This window comes from Papaver somniferum, unplaced genomic scaffold (genome assembly GCF_003573695.1).
Source record: "Papaver somniferum cultivar HN1 unplaced genomic scaffold, ASM357369v1 unplaced-scaffold_133, whole genome shotgun sequence".
NCBI lineage: Eukaryota > Viridiplantae > Streptophyta > Magnoliopsida > Ranunculales > Papaveraceae > Papaver > Papaver somniferum.
In genome coordinates, this window is record NW_020622492.1 from 6,284,525 (window position 1) to 6,302,629 (window position 18,105).

The following is an 18,105-nucleotide window of genomic DNA, read 5'->3' on the forward strand; positions in this document are numbered from 1 at the left end:
AAAAAAAAAAAAAAAAAAAAAAACGAAAAATGCTGCTAACATACAAAAAAAACTATAATAGATAGAATTCCGTTCTGAAAAGGGATAATATAAAAATGTTGTTTAAGTGAACTAACAAAAAAGAAAATAAGCAAATAAATAACGTTATCAAATTCCTGACTAAAAAGATATATGGTTGGCTTTCTCTGAGACCCAATGTCCTGGAAAATTGGGCAACCATTTAATACACAATTTTGCTTCTTTTACCAATAATTTTAAACTCCACCCTTGTGCCTAATCATAGAGCTCTTATCCTCTTCATTCGCACTGCTTCGTGAGTTTCATTTCCGGCATCTTGAGGATTCCAGAATCTATCAAGGGCTGCAACTCGGGTTTAGCTAGATCTTGCACATCAGGGTTCGTCGACTCCAAGAAAGCACAAACAACCTTAGAACTGCAACAACATAGAAGTGTTTAAACTCTGCGAATTTCTAATTGAAAAAGAATAAGCCTACTCACTCCTGGTGTGATTCTTTTTAGCAACCAGTGCTATACATGATAACAGATGGTGCTCTTTTTGATATTTTAGCATATTCTTTTACTAGTGTGATTGGGTATTTACGCACAAATTAAAAAAGTCTGGTTAACAAACTTATATCAATGCAGCTTTTTACCTGTGACCTTGAGACCACATTTCACATTTCCCTTTAAAGGCGGTCTTCCATATTATGGAGGCAAAACTTGGGCAGTCAAAAATAAGCTTTCTAATAGTCCTGCTGGAATGGAAATTTATAAGAACATGCTCCTCTTCTGGTTTCTCTTCTTTAGGCAGAGCAGCAAGAGCTGCTATGGCCTTATGCAAGGTCTCCAATTTGTCTGATAAAGTTGGTAGAAGGACTTGATCGGCCCCACCAGTAACCACCTGCATTACATGTAAACGAGGAAAATTTCAATCGCAAAATTTGGAGAAAGCATCAAATACAGCACAATATGTTCTAGAACTAAAGAGAGATGACATTATAAGATTTAGACTGGGACAAGTACCTCATATAGGACTTCTTTTCCAAAATTTGATCGAAGTAATTCCCCAGCATTATCAACACATATGTCGGTTAAACTCTGCAAATTAAATGGCAAAACTCAGTCTTAAAGAAAAAAGCAGACTGATACTACAACAGTATGGCTCTAAACCTCTCTTCACAGTTTCAACGAATTCGATAAAGATACCAAACAACTACTGAAGAAACTGGTGGTTAGATGCCTAGGAAATACATTAAAGGTACAAACCTCAGCAAGGCCACTGTTCACCAATAATTCGATTCTTCTTACAGATGGATCCTTTTTCCCTCCATCAACTAATTGCTTGTCCTCCTCTAGGCTTTTACTGCTATCAGGATCATCTGAAGTGGCACCCATCTCATTATCACTACCTTTGCCACTCTCCAATTCTGAGATCACTTCTGCTGCCTCTTCCTGGTATTAAAACGAAAATTCATGGTATGCTGCTATGCTTGCTTCAATAAATACTAACATGAATTTAGGAGATTTCGGATTACCTTTTTGCTTAGAGAAGGAACAGATAGACTTAGAGAAGCCAAATCCTCGGGACCTAAATAGCGCTGATAATTTGGATGAAGAAGTTGTAATAATGGACGCCTTCCACTCTGATTGTCACAATCCAGAAAAGAAAGAAGCAGTGAGTTATTCATAAAAGTACAGAAAGGTAGAAAAAAGATGGTAAGCTGCCAAGTAGGAAATATCAACCAACTGAACAACCCTAAAGAACAGAGGCATCGAGTTTCTTTTAGGCATCGACTTATTTGTGGTGTGTATACATCTTGTGAGACAGAAAATAGCATCAATCCAATCAGGTTAATTAAAATGATATAAATCATTACTTCATGTTTCTTTGTACACCTCGCACCTCGATGTTTTCTGAGGGGACTCCTAGATTATAACGTAACCTAGTGTAAACTATATCGGCCATCAACCTAATGAAAACTGTCGCATTTTTAATCACAAACTAGCCAGGCAAACAGATCAAGTTGAGAAACTACCTTATCTAAGGCGAGATCCTTTAACATGGTTTGCAGCTCACGAATGATAATCTGAAAAAGGGAGGTTGGAAGGTTGAACAAACTGCTTCAACGGATACAAATCATATATAATATACAGTAAGATAACCGCAAAAGAAGAAGGAAACTCCAGTGGTGAAAATAACCTTGTTTATGAGCTTTGTATCGTCAACCATGGACAGGATGCAGGCAAGAACCTTAAGAATAGCAATGTAAACGGAATATTCAGTAACAATTCATGGCCAGTAACCATCAGGATCAGTATCACTTTTGACAGTCCCAAAAAAAAACTGATACATAGAGAATACAGACAAAAGCTAACAGGAAACATCGAACAAAGAAAACCAGTTATTGACATTCCTTGTTTGGTCTAGGGAGGAAAAAAAAATATTTAAAGTTAAAATGGCACAATCCCATCGAACTGCCACATTGATTGTCCGCTATTTTTCCAAACAGCCACATTGATACTTACCAAACTGCCACATTGATCGTAGGCTATCTTTCCAACGTGACTCTTCATGCCTTTGATGATTTTTTTCCGTTCCTAAAACCAAGATATTCATAGCTCAGCTAACAATTAAAACAAAATTTCTCAGATGGTATATGCTGAACACACATGAAAGAAAAAATCCGTCACAAATGGAGACAAACCTTTGCACTTCCATGCTTGACACAGAGGATCCCCAATTTTGATCCTGCCCTTGTATGGATCATCCTAACAAGAAGTGGCCCCGACAACTGTTGGATCACATCTGCGGCAGATGTCTTTAAGGAAACATGGATCAGAAAAAAGAAAAAAGAAAGATGGATCAGAAAAAAGAAAAATCTTGGAGCAGATAGAATGCATCTTAAGAGGAAATTGATAAATCTGAAACAAAATCTTGTTTGCGAGGCTCATCAAGACCTTATCAGCAACGCTGAAGTATTCCAGTAATGCACTGTGTATAATAGAGTGGTCAACAATTCCTTTCTCCAGAATGGGTTGAATTACGGAGGCCATGTGCCGTTGCACTGAAGCTTTCTGTAGACCAAGCTTCGGAATAATATCTACCAACCTGATGAAAAGAGAGGATCATAAATCAAAGCTGGAGCACGATGTATCACAAAATCCTAACAAAGATGCATCTTGTCAGGTATTTTAACAAAGCAACCCCATTACCTGCTCTCTTTCGTTGAAACCAAATCCTTGAACAACTGAAGTTCAGTAGAATACAATTCTACCAATAGGCTTTGCTTCTGAGATGCATTAGCCAAATGGAATGCATGTTCAATAACTGCAAGATAGCAAATTGATGACAAAACAACTCGAAGGATATAGGCAGCAGCCAGCAAATTGAAATGGAATGTATTGGAGGTCAACTCAACCTAAACAACTTAAGTGATAAGTATATTGAAACAGTCATAAATGAAGCCATAGTAAAACAACGGATTGCATGAAATATAGAATACATACCTGCAGATCCAACCATATGTCTAAGAAGTGAGGCAACATGCCCATGAAGAGAGGAGATGAAGCCTTCCAACTGTATTTTAGAAGCTGGAGATAGAAGGAAAGGGAAAAGTTATAAAAACAAAAAAAAAAACAAGTAGGTTGTTCTCCCTCTCAAACAGCCCAAAAGAGACAATCTGCTAATGACAATACTGTCCACAGAATACCAAAATCTCTAATGACTAGCAAGTATGAATGAATGATGATGTTCTTTAATGCTGTTGGCACTATCCTTTTTACTTGGGCTCACTTTTATCTGCCTCGCCCTTACCATTATCCAACATTTTCTTCACCAAATGAACTGCATAAACGTTGCAGGCAAGAGTGAGGAGGTGTGGCTTGAGCTCCTCAAAGACAGCATCTCTTTCAGCTTGAGTACAGAATTTAACACAAGTCTGAGATCAAAAGAAAGAATTAGAACAAAATCATGCACACAGAAATCCCACAATAGAATCAAGCAAATAGATAAGAATTCACAGTACCTGCAAAACACGAGAAGAAACATGGGAACCAGCAATTTCAGGGATTGTTCCTGTCATCTTCTGCAGCGCTTGACTCACCAAACTTTTAACCAGAAAACAATTAAGACTCATAAGTCACTTTTAACCAATTGGATAATAGTGAAAGCTCACAGAATATTAAAGTCGCAAGTTAATTCCATACGCAGATCGATCTAGTTTTGTAATATTTCGCCGTCTCATTTTCTCCCATAGTGAAGCGAGCTCCTGCAGTACACACAAACCAATTAATTCTTAGTTGAACCTTACATACAATTCCAAAATAAGCATCTGGAATGTTCAGCTTCAATTTAATCCCACTTCAATCAATAAACTTCCATATACAAATTCACACTTACTTGTTCAAGTGTGTAATGTCTCTTTCTCTTCTTCTTCCTTGCCTCTGCCAGTTCCTTTAAAACAAATGAAAGTTCTTTTACGTCAAACTCTTTTACCAAGTCAGGGGTGGATATATCATAACTTTGTGGACCTAAAGGTGGATTCCCTAATCTGAAGAACCGCTTAGGCCACGGAAGTTTAAGGCAATAACAGGTCCGCAATGCCCTTAGAGTGTATAGCCTTGGCCGACAGGCCTGGGTAATCTTTGAAAAGTATAATCAAGAAGTTAATTGAGCTAATATCAAAAAGGCGGCTGACCTAATTCTTGTGAAAAGGAATACATAGAGGATAGATACTCTAAGACACATACCTTCTAGCAATTTAATATACCAAATGAGGGCAAAGACAGACTGCCGATCAATGCATTTTACGCAGCTAAAATAATGAACCTGACATCCATCTTCTGTCACTTATCATACATCGGAGCCGTACGGCTTATCCCAGCTCACAAATTTATACAATATATCCATGCTTTGGATACCATTCAGGAATGGATCTTCTAGACAACTCTAATCCCCTAAATTTAAAAAACCAAAATAATAACATACATCACATGGAAGGTCAGTAGAGACAGATGCCAGTGATGTGGTTGATGCCACCAAGCCATCCCATACAAACCAGACTCATATCAGTGATGTGGTTGAATCAACATGTTACAAATTCTAATTTGATGCAGTTAAATAACAATAAACTGCCATATCGAAAAACCACCTATTGAATGGTAACCACCAATTAATGTTGATGCTTCTATGTTATTTAACCAACATCTTGCTGAGACACTGGATTTTTGGGGAGCAGTGAAGTGGATTCAATAGCTGCAGCTAGGTCTTTATTTTAACTTAACTTTAGAATCGATAATCGGGGTCAATAACTTGTGTAAACAAACAAGTCCAATTCATTTTCGCAGAGCCAAAAACATGATAAACGGGTAAATCCAACACCCCCGCCTGTCAGTAAATTTAACAAACATAAACTATTCACATAAACCCTAAAATTTCTGATTTCACCCCAAAATCTGTTCTTTGTGGCTTCATTTACAAATTCAGAAATTATACACATTCATAAGAAACAATAGATAAAAATACTAACCTTGGCTTGAAGACGAGCTTCTCTTTTAGTTTTAGGTTCTTTCTGTTGTTCAGCATAATCTGATTTGTTATCATATTGAGGTTTCTTACCACCTTTTGAGGATTTATCAAAAGTTTTCTTCTTAAATCCATCATCATCACTAGATGTTTTCGTCGACTTGGATTTAACAAAACTAGGTTTCTTGGAAATGATTCCTTCCTTTTGAGAATCTCCACTTCTTTTGCGTTTACTGCTTTTTTCTTCTTTAGCCGCCATTACAAAACTCAAAGTTTTTTCTCACACTTATGTGTTCAGTTTTAGGGGTTTTCCGTTAAACCTCGTAAGGTGAGATGGAAGAGAAAAGAGGGGGGTGGTGAATGTTAAAGCTACAAAGATCTTATGTGGCGCACGTTAGAAGATTAGCATTAGGTCTAACCATGGGCCTTTTTAAAGTTAGATCCATTTTGACAAAAAAACTGGGCCTCTTAAGTTAGATCCATTTTCAGCGGGAGAGCTTTTCACCGTGAGATAAAAAACCCTCATTTTGGGCATACTGAAATTTTACTAGGCATACTGCATAAAGATAAAAAAAGGTTGTGAAAAGCAAAATCAGATTACCCCTTAACCCAAAAAAATTTTAATGACAAATCTGTCCTTTACGTATTAGTGTTAGTAATATTGATTAGTGATTAAATATTTAGTTTAGTGATTAAGATAATTTTCAGAATTATAAAGGTTGTTTAGATGATTTTTTGGATCATGGTTCGGCGAAAAAAGTTGAGGTTCGGCTCACATCTATGAGCCGAATCTACCAATTGATGAACGGTACGGCTCACTGAATCTGTTTACCGCATGCGCCGAACCTATAATTTTCAATTCCAACCCTTTTGCTAGACACTAATTCGACTTATATGAAAGTTTCATAGTAAGCCGAACAACATCCTGAATAGCCCGGAAAAAAAAAATAATTACTGGTTCGGCTTATATTTCGAAAATCGTATGAGCCGAACATCAATTTGTTATTTTTTGGGTTAAAATATTGTTATTGGTTCTGCACATATTGAGAATATCGTAATAGCCGAACCTCGTAAATGTGCTAGGTTCGGCACATATTATGATTATCGAATACGCCGAACCCCTATGCATCTCTATCTGTGACTAGGTTCGTTGAAATTTCATGCCGAACTGTTCATATACACTTACAAGAAGCTTTTGTGAAGAACAGTTCGGCTAAAAACGCAACTCAATTTTGAGCCGAACCCGACACTGTAACCGTCATTTAATTGATGAAAAACAGCAAATGGGAGATTGGGTTTGTAAAACTTACTTTCTTATCCTCATTTCCGGAGTTGGAGGTGCAATTGGTTCAATTTCTTGTTCAATTGGTGGTTGATTTTTAGTTTCTACACCTTCATCTTTAATTGGTTCTTCTTCTTCAATTGATGGATTAGAAGACGATTTGGTTTGCCTAGTCCCTGCTTTTCTTTGTACGAGTCATTATGTGGTTGAGTTTAATCGACGATCAAATTTTTACGAATCGACAATTAATCACGATGATGAATTTTTTTTTTCGCAGGAGGGGGAAGAGTTCGGCTAGAGGAGGAGGAAAAAGAAGAGATGTTAAGGGAAACTGATTTTGATTTTTTAGAAAACTGATTTTAGATTTTTGTATTAAGGGTATATAGGTAATTGAACTACCCCATAGGGTACCCCTTATAAGCAAGGCTAAATTGGGGGCCCTGGAAAAATAATTGGGGATCCCTACCTACAGGACAAAAAAGGTCATGAAATAGTAATTGGGAGTTATCCTTTATCCCCAACTTTTTTAAATGACTAAACTACCCCAAATCATAAGTGGTAATTAACAGGGGTGTATTGGATCCTGATTTATTAGGATAATAAAAAATATTCAAATCTCCTAGGTATTCAATTAAGATTCATACAGAATCCTAAAATATCGTTGGTATTCAATTAAGATATTTTTAGATTCTATAATTATCCGAGGTATTCAATTATGTTTGGATTCTTCAGGATCGTCAACAATCAAGATACTCGTGGACTCTTACGGACAACTATAGGCAAAATATATATATATTATTCTCCCATATCAATCTCGACATCAACCATGAGATTTTCATGGATATTCTGTTAGCTTATATATTAGGTCCCTTTTCTTTCTTTTTCTCACAAACGTTCCAACACTATCATGGTTTCTCGTTTTGCATGAAATTTCTTCACTAGAGGTACATCATTCCTTCATCCTCCTAAATAGGTTCATGTTGTTGTCTGTTTGTCTCGATCAAAAAAAATTGTTGTCTGTTTGGTTTATATTTTGATTGAAAAGAAAATGATTGATTAGGATTTGATAAATTGATTATATTAGTGATAAGTTGATTTTCAAACTCTTTTGTTGTTCGAAATGTTCGTACAGTTCGATTGATTTTTTCCAGTAAGGAATGATTGTTACTGTATGTAATTAATTTTGCCATTTGCAATCAGTACATCCCTGTTTTGATTTGCTATCATTTTTTTTATTAATTGTGTTCCATCTCATTTCTTTCAGGAGCAAGAGATCCGGTTTGTTCCCGAAAGAGGTATTTTAACAATACTTACAGAAAAGTATTTTTTATCTTTGTCGTTGTTTCAATTTTCATTGAAGATTCATTTTAATAAACTATTAGGAACTCATTTGGGTACTATTAATGAACCTCATGCATCACATGGAAGTATGCCTTGTATCTTTATAGTGTCTTAAATATATATACACACGTCCATGTAGTTATGTTAGTGCTTACTGTTGATAACGATGGATATAGTATACTTGGATACGGTTTTTGCTTAGGATCTTATTCTTATGATGGTCTAGTAACAGAGAGAATGTCTGATGTGGGGGATGAACCACAAGAGGTTACCAAGGGTAAACGAAAAAATGATACGTGGACAATGGAAGAGAGCAATGAATTGCTAGCACTCTTGGTTGATGCATGTAAGCGTGGTTGGCGAATACTAATGGCACGATGTCTAAACAAATAGTGGAAAATAAAATACTTCCACAACTTAATGCAAAGCTTCAACTTGCAAATGAAAATGCGGTGTTGAAACCCAAAACCTATGACAACTATATTAATCGTTGGAGGTGGTTCAAAAATCGCCATAGGGATATGTGTACATTGATGCGGTTTAGCTTTGGATTTGGATGGGATAAAGATGATCAAAAGTTTACAGCTCCCGAGGAAGTGTGGATGGATTTCATGGAGGTATACTATACACTACTATCATAATAATAATTAATGTTACTTTTTCAACTTTTCCCGAACTAACGTATATTATTATTTTTTTACTAGAAACATGAAAAGCTGGCATACCTCCAAAGAGAAGGTGTGTTGGATTATCCCGATTTATGCCTTGTGGTAGGAGTGGGACTGCGACTGGGAAGACTTCATATGGTGTTGGAACTGAAACGGATGCTCCTATTTATGGTGTAGAAGACAAAAGAAAATCTGCATTGGAAGACTTGTCTTGGAATTATGATAGTGGAACATTTACACCATCAAGTTATGAAACGTCAACAACTGAACATAATCTCGTTGGTGATCAAAATTTAGAGGATCACTTGGAAAAAACTCCACAGCCAAAACGTAGTAGAACTGAGATTTCACAAGGGGGTAATTCACCAAGCATTGTTCCCTCAAAAGATCAACTTTTAGAAAGATTATGTGTTGATGTGCACAACATGTCTAATAATTTTGATGTGATCCGGGTTGTGATGGAAAAGAGTGGTAGTCTTTGGGATGCAATGAAAGAAGTTCCAGGATTACAAAATCAAACTAGATTCAAAGCCATGAACTTGATTGCTGAAAGAGAAATAAAAGATATGTTCATTGCTATGTCACCTAAGGAGCGTTATGAGTGGATTAAGTTTCAGATGAAAGATGACATTATTGATTAGGAAGAAAATTGCGACAAAAAACACTAGAATAAAATAAATTGGTCACATTAATATTTGTTTCCAAGTACTTATTAGTTTTTATTTCGCGTTTCATTAGGTTTTCATATGAATTTCAAAAGAATTATCTATTGGCTTTTGTGTCAGATTTTTATATATGATTTAATTTTTGATATATTATATATATTTTATATTTTAAGGTCAACATGGTGGAAGGCAGTGCAGTAAGGCAAGACGAAGAGGAAGAAGAAAAACATAGTGAGCTAATACCTCTACTAATGGTTTTAAATGTTGTGGTAAAAATAGTAACTGTGTTGTCATTAGATTATGCGCGTATACGATATCCATTGATTCGACGTCCAATTACGTCAAAGGGATTCAAGTACGTGAATGAAGAATTAAATGGGGATGCCGAAGAATTCCGACAATTATACAGAATGTATCCCTTTGCCTTTAGAAAATTATGTGCCATCATAAGGGAGAAAACACTATTAGAGGATACAAGATTCATTTGCATAGAAGAAATGCTTGCGGCTTTCTTACTTATAGTTGGCCAAAATAATCGATATTCTGTCATCCGTAAAAATTTAGCCGATCTCATTTTACCGTTAATAAGAGTTTTAATAGGATGCTAAAAGCTTTGAACACGATAGCACCAGAATTGATGATCAAGCCCGCATCAACATCCTTTAAAATAAAGGAAAGCACGCGATGCTGTCCATATTTCAAAGTGAGTTAAAGATTATTTATTAACTATTTTGATTTTGATACTTGTATTTTTATATTAAAAACACTATAATTTTTCAGGATTGTATTGGAGCTATTGATGGTACACATATTCTAGCTATAGTACGTGGACGTCATAAAAGCAGTTATCGTGATAGACATGGAAATATATCACAAAATGTGTTAGCCGCTTGTAACTTCGACTTAGAATTCATGTATATGCTAGCTGGATGGGAGGGATGAGCACATGATTCAAGAGTTCTTGAAGATGCACTGTCAAGAAGAAATGGCCTCAAAGTTCCACAAGGTAACTAGTATGTACGCATGTTTATGTCTAGACATACATACACACCTTATTACATATTTGATAGATTATGTTTTCTGTTTCACATTTAACAATATAATTTCGGTGATTCTATAAAGGTAAATACTTCTTGGTGGATTGTGGTTTTGCAAATCGCCGACAATTTTTGGTTCCTTTTCGCGGTGTTAGATATCATCTACAAGATTTTTATGGTTAAGGTCGTCATCCTGAAACTCCCAATGAGTTGTTCAATCTTCGCCATGCTTCTTTAAGAAATGTAGTAGAGCGAATATTTGGTATATTTAAATCTCGTTTCACCATCTTTAAATCAGCACCTCCGTTTCCGTATGAGACACAAGCACATATTGTATTAGCTTGTGTTGGGCTACATAATTTTCTTCGAAAAGAATGTTGATCAGATGAATTTCCACCTGGAAAGAATGATGATTTTTCATCTTCAGAATCATCTTCGGATTATGAAGAAGAAGGTTTGGATCCAACTATTCAAAGTCAACAACGTCAGCGTGAGGATGCAAATAAATGACGAGCAACTATTGCTGCTGAAATGTGGAAAGATGAAACCGATGAAGGCAATAATAATGAATCATGAGGTTATTTTACTTACGTGGCTGAACTTTTAGATTATGAATAATTAAAGAGTGGTAAGGAATTTTTATTTTATTTTTTTTTGGCATGTTGAACTTTTTAATTATTTTAATTGCAACTTTTCCTTTAGATATTCGGTGTGGTTTCAATCTTTATAAATCTAAACTGATCCAAGTTACAATCCATTATAACCCGAAAATGTATATCCATAAGAATCTAAAAGATTCTTTAAGAAACCATACAAATCCACCAGATTCAGGTAAACTGTATATCCTTATAATTCTTTATAAATCAGGATCCAATACACCCCTGTAAGTTAATTAGTTTAATTAGGTTAAAATCAGATTTAGGGATAAAATTTTGATAAAAGAAAAAAATGTGTTTTTGTGTTGTGGAGAGGAAGAAGTTGAGTTTTTGGGGGATTCCAGTAGAGGAATCATATTGCTCAAAATGAAGAACCAATCCTCAAAATGAAGAACCCGAAGCTCAAAACAATCAGGCAAACTTCCTATACTCTTCAAATTGTATGAATGATCCCCCAAGTGATCGATTCAGGTACACTATGTAACTACTCAGAGTGAGGGTCATTAAGTCGAGAGGGTAATAAACGAATGACTCTAAGGAGTCGTCAATTACTTGACACAACCTTTGACGACTCAAACCTGCAACTTTTGCAGGTTATGAAAAATCGTCAACCAAGTGTGATATAATTGACGACTCCAGCTAGTTAGTTCATATAGAGTCGTTAACTTAATATGTTTAGAACCCAACGACTCTAAATTTTTTTACTCTCTGAAGATGTTACTCTTATGGTCGTTAATTAGGCATTCCTATATACTGGCGACCCTAGCGAGTCATTTCATAGATCAAGGGTCGGCAAGCAAAATTTATAAAACCAAACGACCTTTCAACATCGTTAACGACTTCAAATGTTTGACATGACGACCCTTCAACATAGTTAACGACTACAACCATTTGACATGACAACCCTTCCTATTTTTTGAACAGGGAACAAATTTTGTATCATATAGAGTCGTTAGTTTCATAAAGGGGTTGTCAAACAAAGAATCGTTAATGCTTTAGAAATATATTGACGACCCTGTCACTATTTGGGACAGAGAGGTGGTTCTGCATAAGACAGGGTCGTTCGTATTTAAAAAGGGTCGTCGAGAAGAATCGTTAACGATTTAGAAATCCCTAGACGACACTATTCTAGGGCAGAAAACCAGGTTTAGGGTCATTATCTACTACACACTAATGGTTAACGATTTTTCATCAATTCAACATGCATATCAAAAATCATTAAGCAATAAAAAACCGTGGTTAACGACCCTGGAACTGTAACTGCAATTTTGCAGTTGAAAACCTAATTTTTCAATCAACAATTCAAATTAAAACGCAAACCCAATTTAGATTAAGGGGTTTTAGTTCACTTACGACGATGAATGGGTGATAATTTCTTTTTCTCAGAAGTCGTTAATGGAATGGGAAATAGTGGGAGAGAGGGAGCGGAGGAGAAGAAGAATGGGAGGAGAAGAAGTTATTAGAGAAGGATAAAATAGTTATTTCACCATCATTTTGGAAGTCCCATATATCTTTTGGCGTGGGTATAAAATGTGTCATGGCCCCCAATTAGTTTCCATGGCCCCGAATTCTGCGTTGCTTATAAGGTCAGCCAAGATGGGACTATTGTTCTGTATGCCTGGAAAGATTTAGGTATGCCCAAAATCACGGTTCAAGATAAACCCTAAAGAGAAGAAAAACGTCATTCAATTTTTTTTTTTGTTCAATGAAAGCTTTAAATGAAGATTCTGCATCTTTTACTCAATGCCGTTTTCTATATCTTGTGTTTCCATCAATGAAGGTATGATCATGTAAACTCTTCGTGTTGATCTTTTTTAAGTTACATTTCATTTGGGTAAACCAAATTGTTTCCATTGTCATATACTGCTTTCATTCAGATGTCAACTTAAATTTTGTTTCATGGCTATTACCTGCAACCTTAACTTTTGATACGTAATGCTCATATTGTATACTATGGTAGTTGCAGCTGAATGAAATTAAAATTTGATCTTAGACACTATGAAGAGATAATCGTGTGTTGAAAGCATTGAAACCCTAATTAAGAATTAGTTAAAGTGGTTTGATTGCAGCCCCTAATTTTGATAGTATCCCAGGAACTTTCAGCGATCCTAAAAATCCACATCTTTGTGTGAATTTTCATAGGCAGTTTAAAAGTGCCCTGCAATTAGAATTTTTCTTCGCTAGCCTATTAGTTACCAAGTTTTTGCTTGTGACTGTTCTTTCGTGATTGTTTAGGATTTATACCGTGATTGGGGTAGTTTAAATTTTTTGGCATTTACATTATGTTGCTGTTTGTCATAATCATACTCGTGGTATTCTTCTTGGTGATTTTATATGTGGCTATTAGGATGCATCCTCCTAGCCAGAGGTTCCCATTACGAATCATCAGTAGGACAATATTTAGTGAGAAGTATTAAAAATCAAAGGATTAGTTTTTGCGTCTCCACTTCTTCCTAGTAAAGGTTTTGTTTTGTTTTGTTTTGTTAGTTTGTTTCTGTTTTTTGTTTTTTTGTGCTTGCTCGAAACTATATTTCAAAATGTCATTTTTGTAAGAGGCTTAACAAAAGTTAATACGTGATTTTTGCTTTGTTCATTTTCAGGCATGTAATTTTAGATCTGTTGCGCAGAAGAGAATTCATTCTACTGGCAGGTGCAGGGGAAGTCACGCGAAGAGAGGTCATTCCGGACTCCAACAAGTAAGTAGACTCCATTCCTTTAACAAAGACGCAAACTCCATTGAGAAGCAAAGAAGATATTGTACTAGAAAATCAATAGGCGAAAGAACAGTCTAAGCACATATGGGACGTAAAGGGAATCCTATTGCAGTAAGACTTGATGTAAATTTTAAGTCAGATTCAAGTTGGTTCAGTGATTATTACTACGGGAAATTAGTGTATCAAGATGTCAATCTGAGATCCTATTTTGGTTCGATACGTCCACCTACGAAAAAGACCTTTGGCTTTCGTCTCGGAAAGTGTATTGTTCAACATTTTCCCAAAGTAACAATCGTTCATAACTTTCTTCCACGTCGTCCAAAGACACTAGATCGCAAATCCACCTCGAAGGGTCAGTGGTGGGCATTTGGGAAGGTCAATTCAATCGGGCACAGTGGTGCAGGAGGACACGAAGTAAGGGATGCAGGGAAAAGAGTCAAGTCAGTCGGCAGCAACAACCAGAAAAAGAAGCTGGGCAATGGATACCATGACCAATCAAACCCTTCGAGAGAACTTCGAGTCAGTGATGACATAGCCTTCCTGAGGGATGACTCCTTCAAAAAAACAAAGTGCTTCAAGTTTTTTTCCCCAGATAAGTCCAGCTCCTACAGTGATCTACTTCAGAGGGTCCCTGCTGTACGCCCTTCCTTGAATTATTTGGTGATGCATGACTTCCTGAATGCAAAGAAGAGAATGCATTTCGATCCCATCGTAGCTCTCAATCATTTCGTGATACGAAGCGCAGCTGAACCATCTACACTTGAGGGATCAAAAGGAGGGAGCTTAGATCAAAGAATACGTTCTCGAATCACTTTTTTGGTAGACAACTCGGAAGGCAAGTCCATGACCGAAGAAAAGTTGACCCACTTCATTCGCCAGGCTAATGATCTCCGTCTCGCGGGAACAAGAAAAAACAGTATCTCACCCTTCCCATTCTTTGGTGCTACCTTTTTCTTTCTAAGGGACGGGGGTGTATAAGAAGCATTTGATTGAGGATTCTCGTGAACAACTCCTAGGTCAATTAAGAACCAAATGTTGGAACCTCTTGGGTAGAGAGGTGGAATTGGTAGACAAATTTGTAGAACAGGGTGAGGTGGGAGAATTGCTCAAGGGAATAGAGATCATGGCAGAGATCGTCCTGAGGAACAGAAGAGTTCCTCACGGGTTCAACTCTTATTTGAATGAAGTGGAGAAGATGCGATCTTTTGTGTCTGATAGAACTAGGGCTCATACCTTGATTGAGTCGGTAAAGATCAAATCCGTTTATCAAAGTGCTTCTCTGATTGCCCAAGACATATCTCTTCAAATGATGAACAGAAAAAGAACATTCCGCTCCATCTTTGGTCAAATAGTGAAGGAAATTCCCTTACATCATGTTTGTTTTTTCCTCTATGCAGAGGCTAACCTCTATTAGACTCTATATAGTGGTGGGTCCCATTTATTTGGTGTTTGTTTTTTCCACTACCTCTACAAAGATAGAGGCAAATCTTTATCTATATAGAGGAAATCAAATAGCACCAATGAGGTGCTATCTTTGAGCCTCTACCTCTATTAAACCTTCAAATGACTAATATATCCTCGAACAAACTTATAATGTCTAAAAATAATTCCTTAATTTAAAATCTAAAATTTTACATGTTTCAAGAAAAGTGATACTTTCGCCCGTTTCAGAAAAAGGGATATTTTCGTGCTGTTTCAGAAAAAAGTGATATTTTGCTCCGTTGCAGAAAAAGTGACACTTTAGCCCCGTTTCAGAAAAAGTGATACTTCCCCCGTTTCAGAAAAAGTGATACTTTCACGCCGTTTCAGAAAAAGTGATATTTTCGCCCCGTTTCAGAAAAAGTGATACTTTCGCATGCTTCAGAAAAAGTGATACTTTCGCGTCGTTTCAGAAAAAGTGATATTTTTGCTCCGTTTCAGAAAAAGTGATTTTTTCCATGTTTCAGAAAAAGTGATATTTTTGCCCTGTTTCAGAAAAAGTGAAATTTTCCCCGTTTCAGAAAAAGTGATATTTTCGTTCTGTTTCAGAAAAAGTTATGTTTTTGCCCCGTTTCAGAAAAAGTGATTTTTGCCCTGTTTCAGAAAAGGTGATTTTTTTTCCGTTTCAGAAAAAGTGATACTTTCGCCCGTTTCAGATAAAGTGATACTTTCGACCGTTTCAGATAAAGTGATACTTTCGCACGTTTCAGATAAAGTGATATTTTTGATCCGTTTCAGAAAAAGTGATACTTTCACGCCGTTTCAGAAAAAGTGATATTTTCGCCCCGTTTCAGAAAAAGTGATACTTTCGCATGCTTCAGAAAAAGTGATACTTTCGCGTCGTTTCAGAAAAAGTGATATTTTTGCTCCGTTTCAGAAAAACTGATTTTTTCCATGTTTCAGAAAAAGTGATATTTTTGCTCTGTTTCAGAAAAAGTGAAATTTTTGCCCCGTTTCAGAAAAAGTGATATTTTTGTTCTGTTTCAGAAAAAGTTATGTTTTTGCCCCGTTTCATAAAAAGTGATTTTTGCCCTGTTTCAGAAAAGGTGATTTTTTTTCCGTTTCAGAAAAAGTGATACTTTCGCCCGTTTCAGATAAAGTGATACTTTCGCCCGTTTCAGATAAAGTGATACTTTCGCCCGTTTCAGATAAAGTGATATTTTTGATCCGTTTCAGAAAAAGTGATATTTTTACCCCGTTTCAGAAAAAAGTTATACTTTCGCTCCGTTTCAGAAAAAGTGAACATCTTTGGTTGTATTTTCTAATACATTTTTTTCCTTTTGGAATTTTTGAACATCTTTGGTTGTAATGGATATTCATGGATTTTTTGAATATTATAAGGGTAAAATGAGAAATATATAAAATTGGGTACACAATATAGAGTTGTTAGATAGTGGTTAAACAAACATGATTTTAAGAGAGATTATATAGTGATATTTACATAGATATAGAGGTAAACCTCTATATAGAACACTCTACCTGTATAGAGGAAAAAACAAATGTGTTGTTAGTCATGCCAAAAGGGTAGATGGGATTCGTGTTTGTGTTTCGGGTCGATTAAGAGGTGCAGAAATAGCTAGAAGTGAATGTGGGGAGTACGGAAAGACATCTTGTAGTGTATTTAACCAGAAAATCGATTATGCTTTATCAGAGGTTTCTACTCGTTACGGAATCTTAGGTGTCAAAGTGTGGATCTCGTATAGCCAAAGGAAGTAAGAAAGGGATCATTTCGAAGTCTTACAGTTAGCTATATTTTGATTGGGCTGTCATTCCGGTCCTCCTCCTTTTTTTTTTTTTTTTTTTTTTTTTTAATAGTGACATTTTAGTGGAGTTTGCTGGTTGCAGTGCTCCTGCTTGTTTCCAGAAATTTCCCCGTTGAGCTTTGCAGTTCTCTTCTTCTGTTGCATTGCCGAAATTATACTTCCATCCGCGATTTTAATTATAGCTTGTTTGGTTAATGGCTAGTGTTTTACTCCTGAGCTAATTGATTTTAAATTTTGTCCCACAAATAAATGAGTTATTTCACTAATCAAAGGGATATTTCTAAAACTATCCTTTTAATTGATTATTGTTACTATAAGAAATATGTATAATTTGATAGTCATGTTTATATTCGTTACGTAGGTGTTTTAAAATGTTTTTCATGGTATAAAGTTTACGAAAAATCGTGGTATAGTTTAAGAGATAAAGCAAGTTTTACTAATTATTATCCATAAGGGTATAATTGTAAAAAATACTTAAACATACTCCCCTTTTCTCCTTACCCTAGTTAGTAATTCTCCGAATCATTCCCGGAATGATTCGCGAACGTATCCGAACTGACCGAATCCGAATGATACTTCCGAACTATTTGAACTTCGAACCTAGTGCGCGAATTATATGGACCTCACGAATGATTCGCGAATGTACCCGAATTGACCGAATCCGAATGATATTTCCAAACTAGAACTCCCATAGATAACTCTCTGACCGGAGTCCTGTTGATTGGTTTTTGCTTGATTTTATACTCTATATTTAAAATACAATTATTCAGTTAAAATTTTCTATTGGCAGTTGTTTAACCAGCGTTTTATGTGTTGATTTTTGTTTAAAAGTCTATAAACTAGTTTTATAATACATTTATACGATTAAATTGTTTACTTCTTGTTAAATAATCACGCTAAAATAATTTTTTCCATCTTATAAATCATATAATAATAAAATTAGTCTCGTAATAAGGTCATCATACTTATCAATTTA

The 18,105-nt window shown here is 35.9% G+C and overlaps 2 protein-coding genes and 2 pseudogenes across 2 annotated transcripts; 3 read left to right on the top strand and 1 right to left on the bottom strand.

Annotated features, from left to right (window-relative positions):
* Window positions 1–36: 36 nt before the first annotated feature.
* LOC113333701 (pumilio homolog 24-like) lies at window positions 37–5,880 on the bottom strand. The gene is made up of 17 exons (XM_026580134.1): window positions 5,529–5,880; window positions 4,400–4,453; window positions 4,207–4,268; window positions 4,026–4,107; window positions 3,815–3,938; window positions 3,508–3,591; window positions 3,214–3,328; window positions 2,959–3,109; window positions 2,706–2,819; window positions 2,527–2,598; window positions 2,201–2,251; window positions 2,037–2,087; window positions 1,536–1,643; window positions 1,267–1,452; window positions 1,024–1,098; window positions 654–901; window positions 37–433 (listed from the first exon to the last, which is right to left on the bottom strand). The coding sequence occupies exons 1-17, from the start codon at window positions 5,781–5,783 to the stop codon at window positions 298–300; spliced, it is 1,968 nt and encodes a 655-aa protein (XP_026435919.1). The 5' UTR covers window positions 5,784–5,880; the 3' UTR covers window positions 37–297.
* A 2,083-nt stretch (window positions 5,881–7,963) lies between these two features.
* Window positions 7,964–9,456, top strand: LOC113333570 (uncharacterized protein At2g29880-like). The gene is made up of 6 exons (XM_026580002.1): window positions 7,964–7,975; window positions 8,071–8,101; window positions 8,189–8,233; window positions 8,350–8,493; window positions 8,541–8,764; window positions 8,881–9,456. Exons 1-6 carry the CDS (start codon window positions 7,964–7,966, stop codon window positions 9,454–9,456), a joined length of 1,032 nt encoding a protein of 343 aa, XP_026435787.1.
* A 203-nt stretch (window positions 9,457–9,659) lies between these two features.
* On the top strand, window positions 9,660–11,093 carry LOC113333571 (annotated as a pseudogene).
* A 1,837-nt stretch (window positions 11,094–12,930) lies between these two features.
* LOC113333488 lies at window positions 12,931–17,082 on the top strand (annotated as a pseudogene).
* The last annotated feature ends 1,023 nt before the right edge of the window (window positions 17,083–18,105 follow it).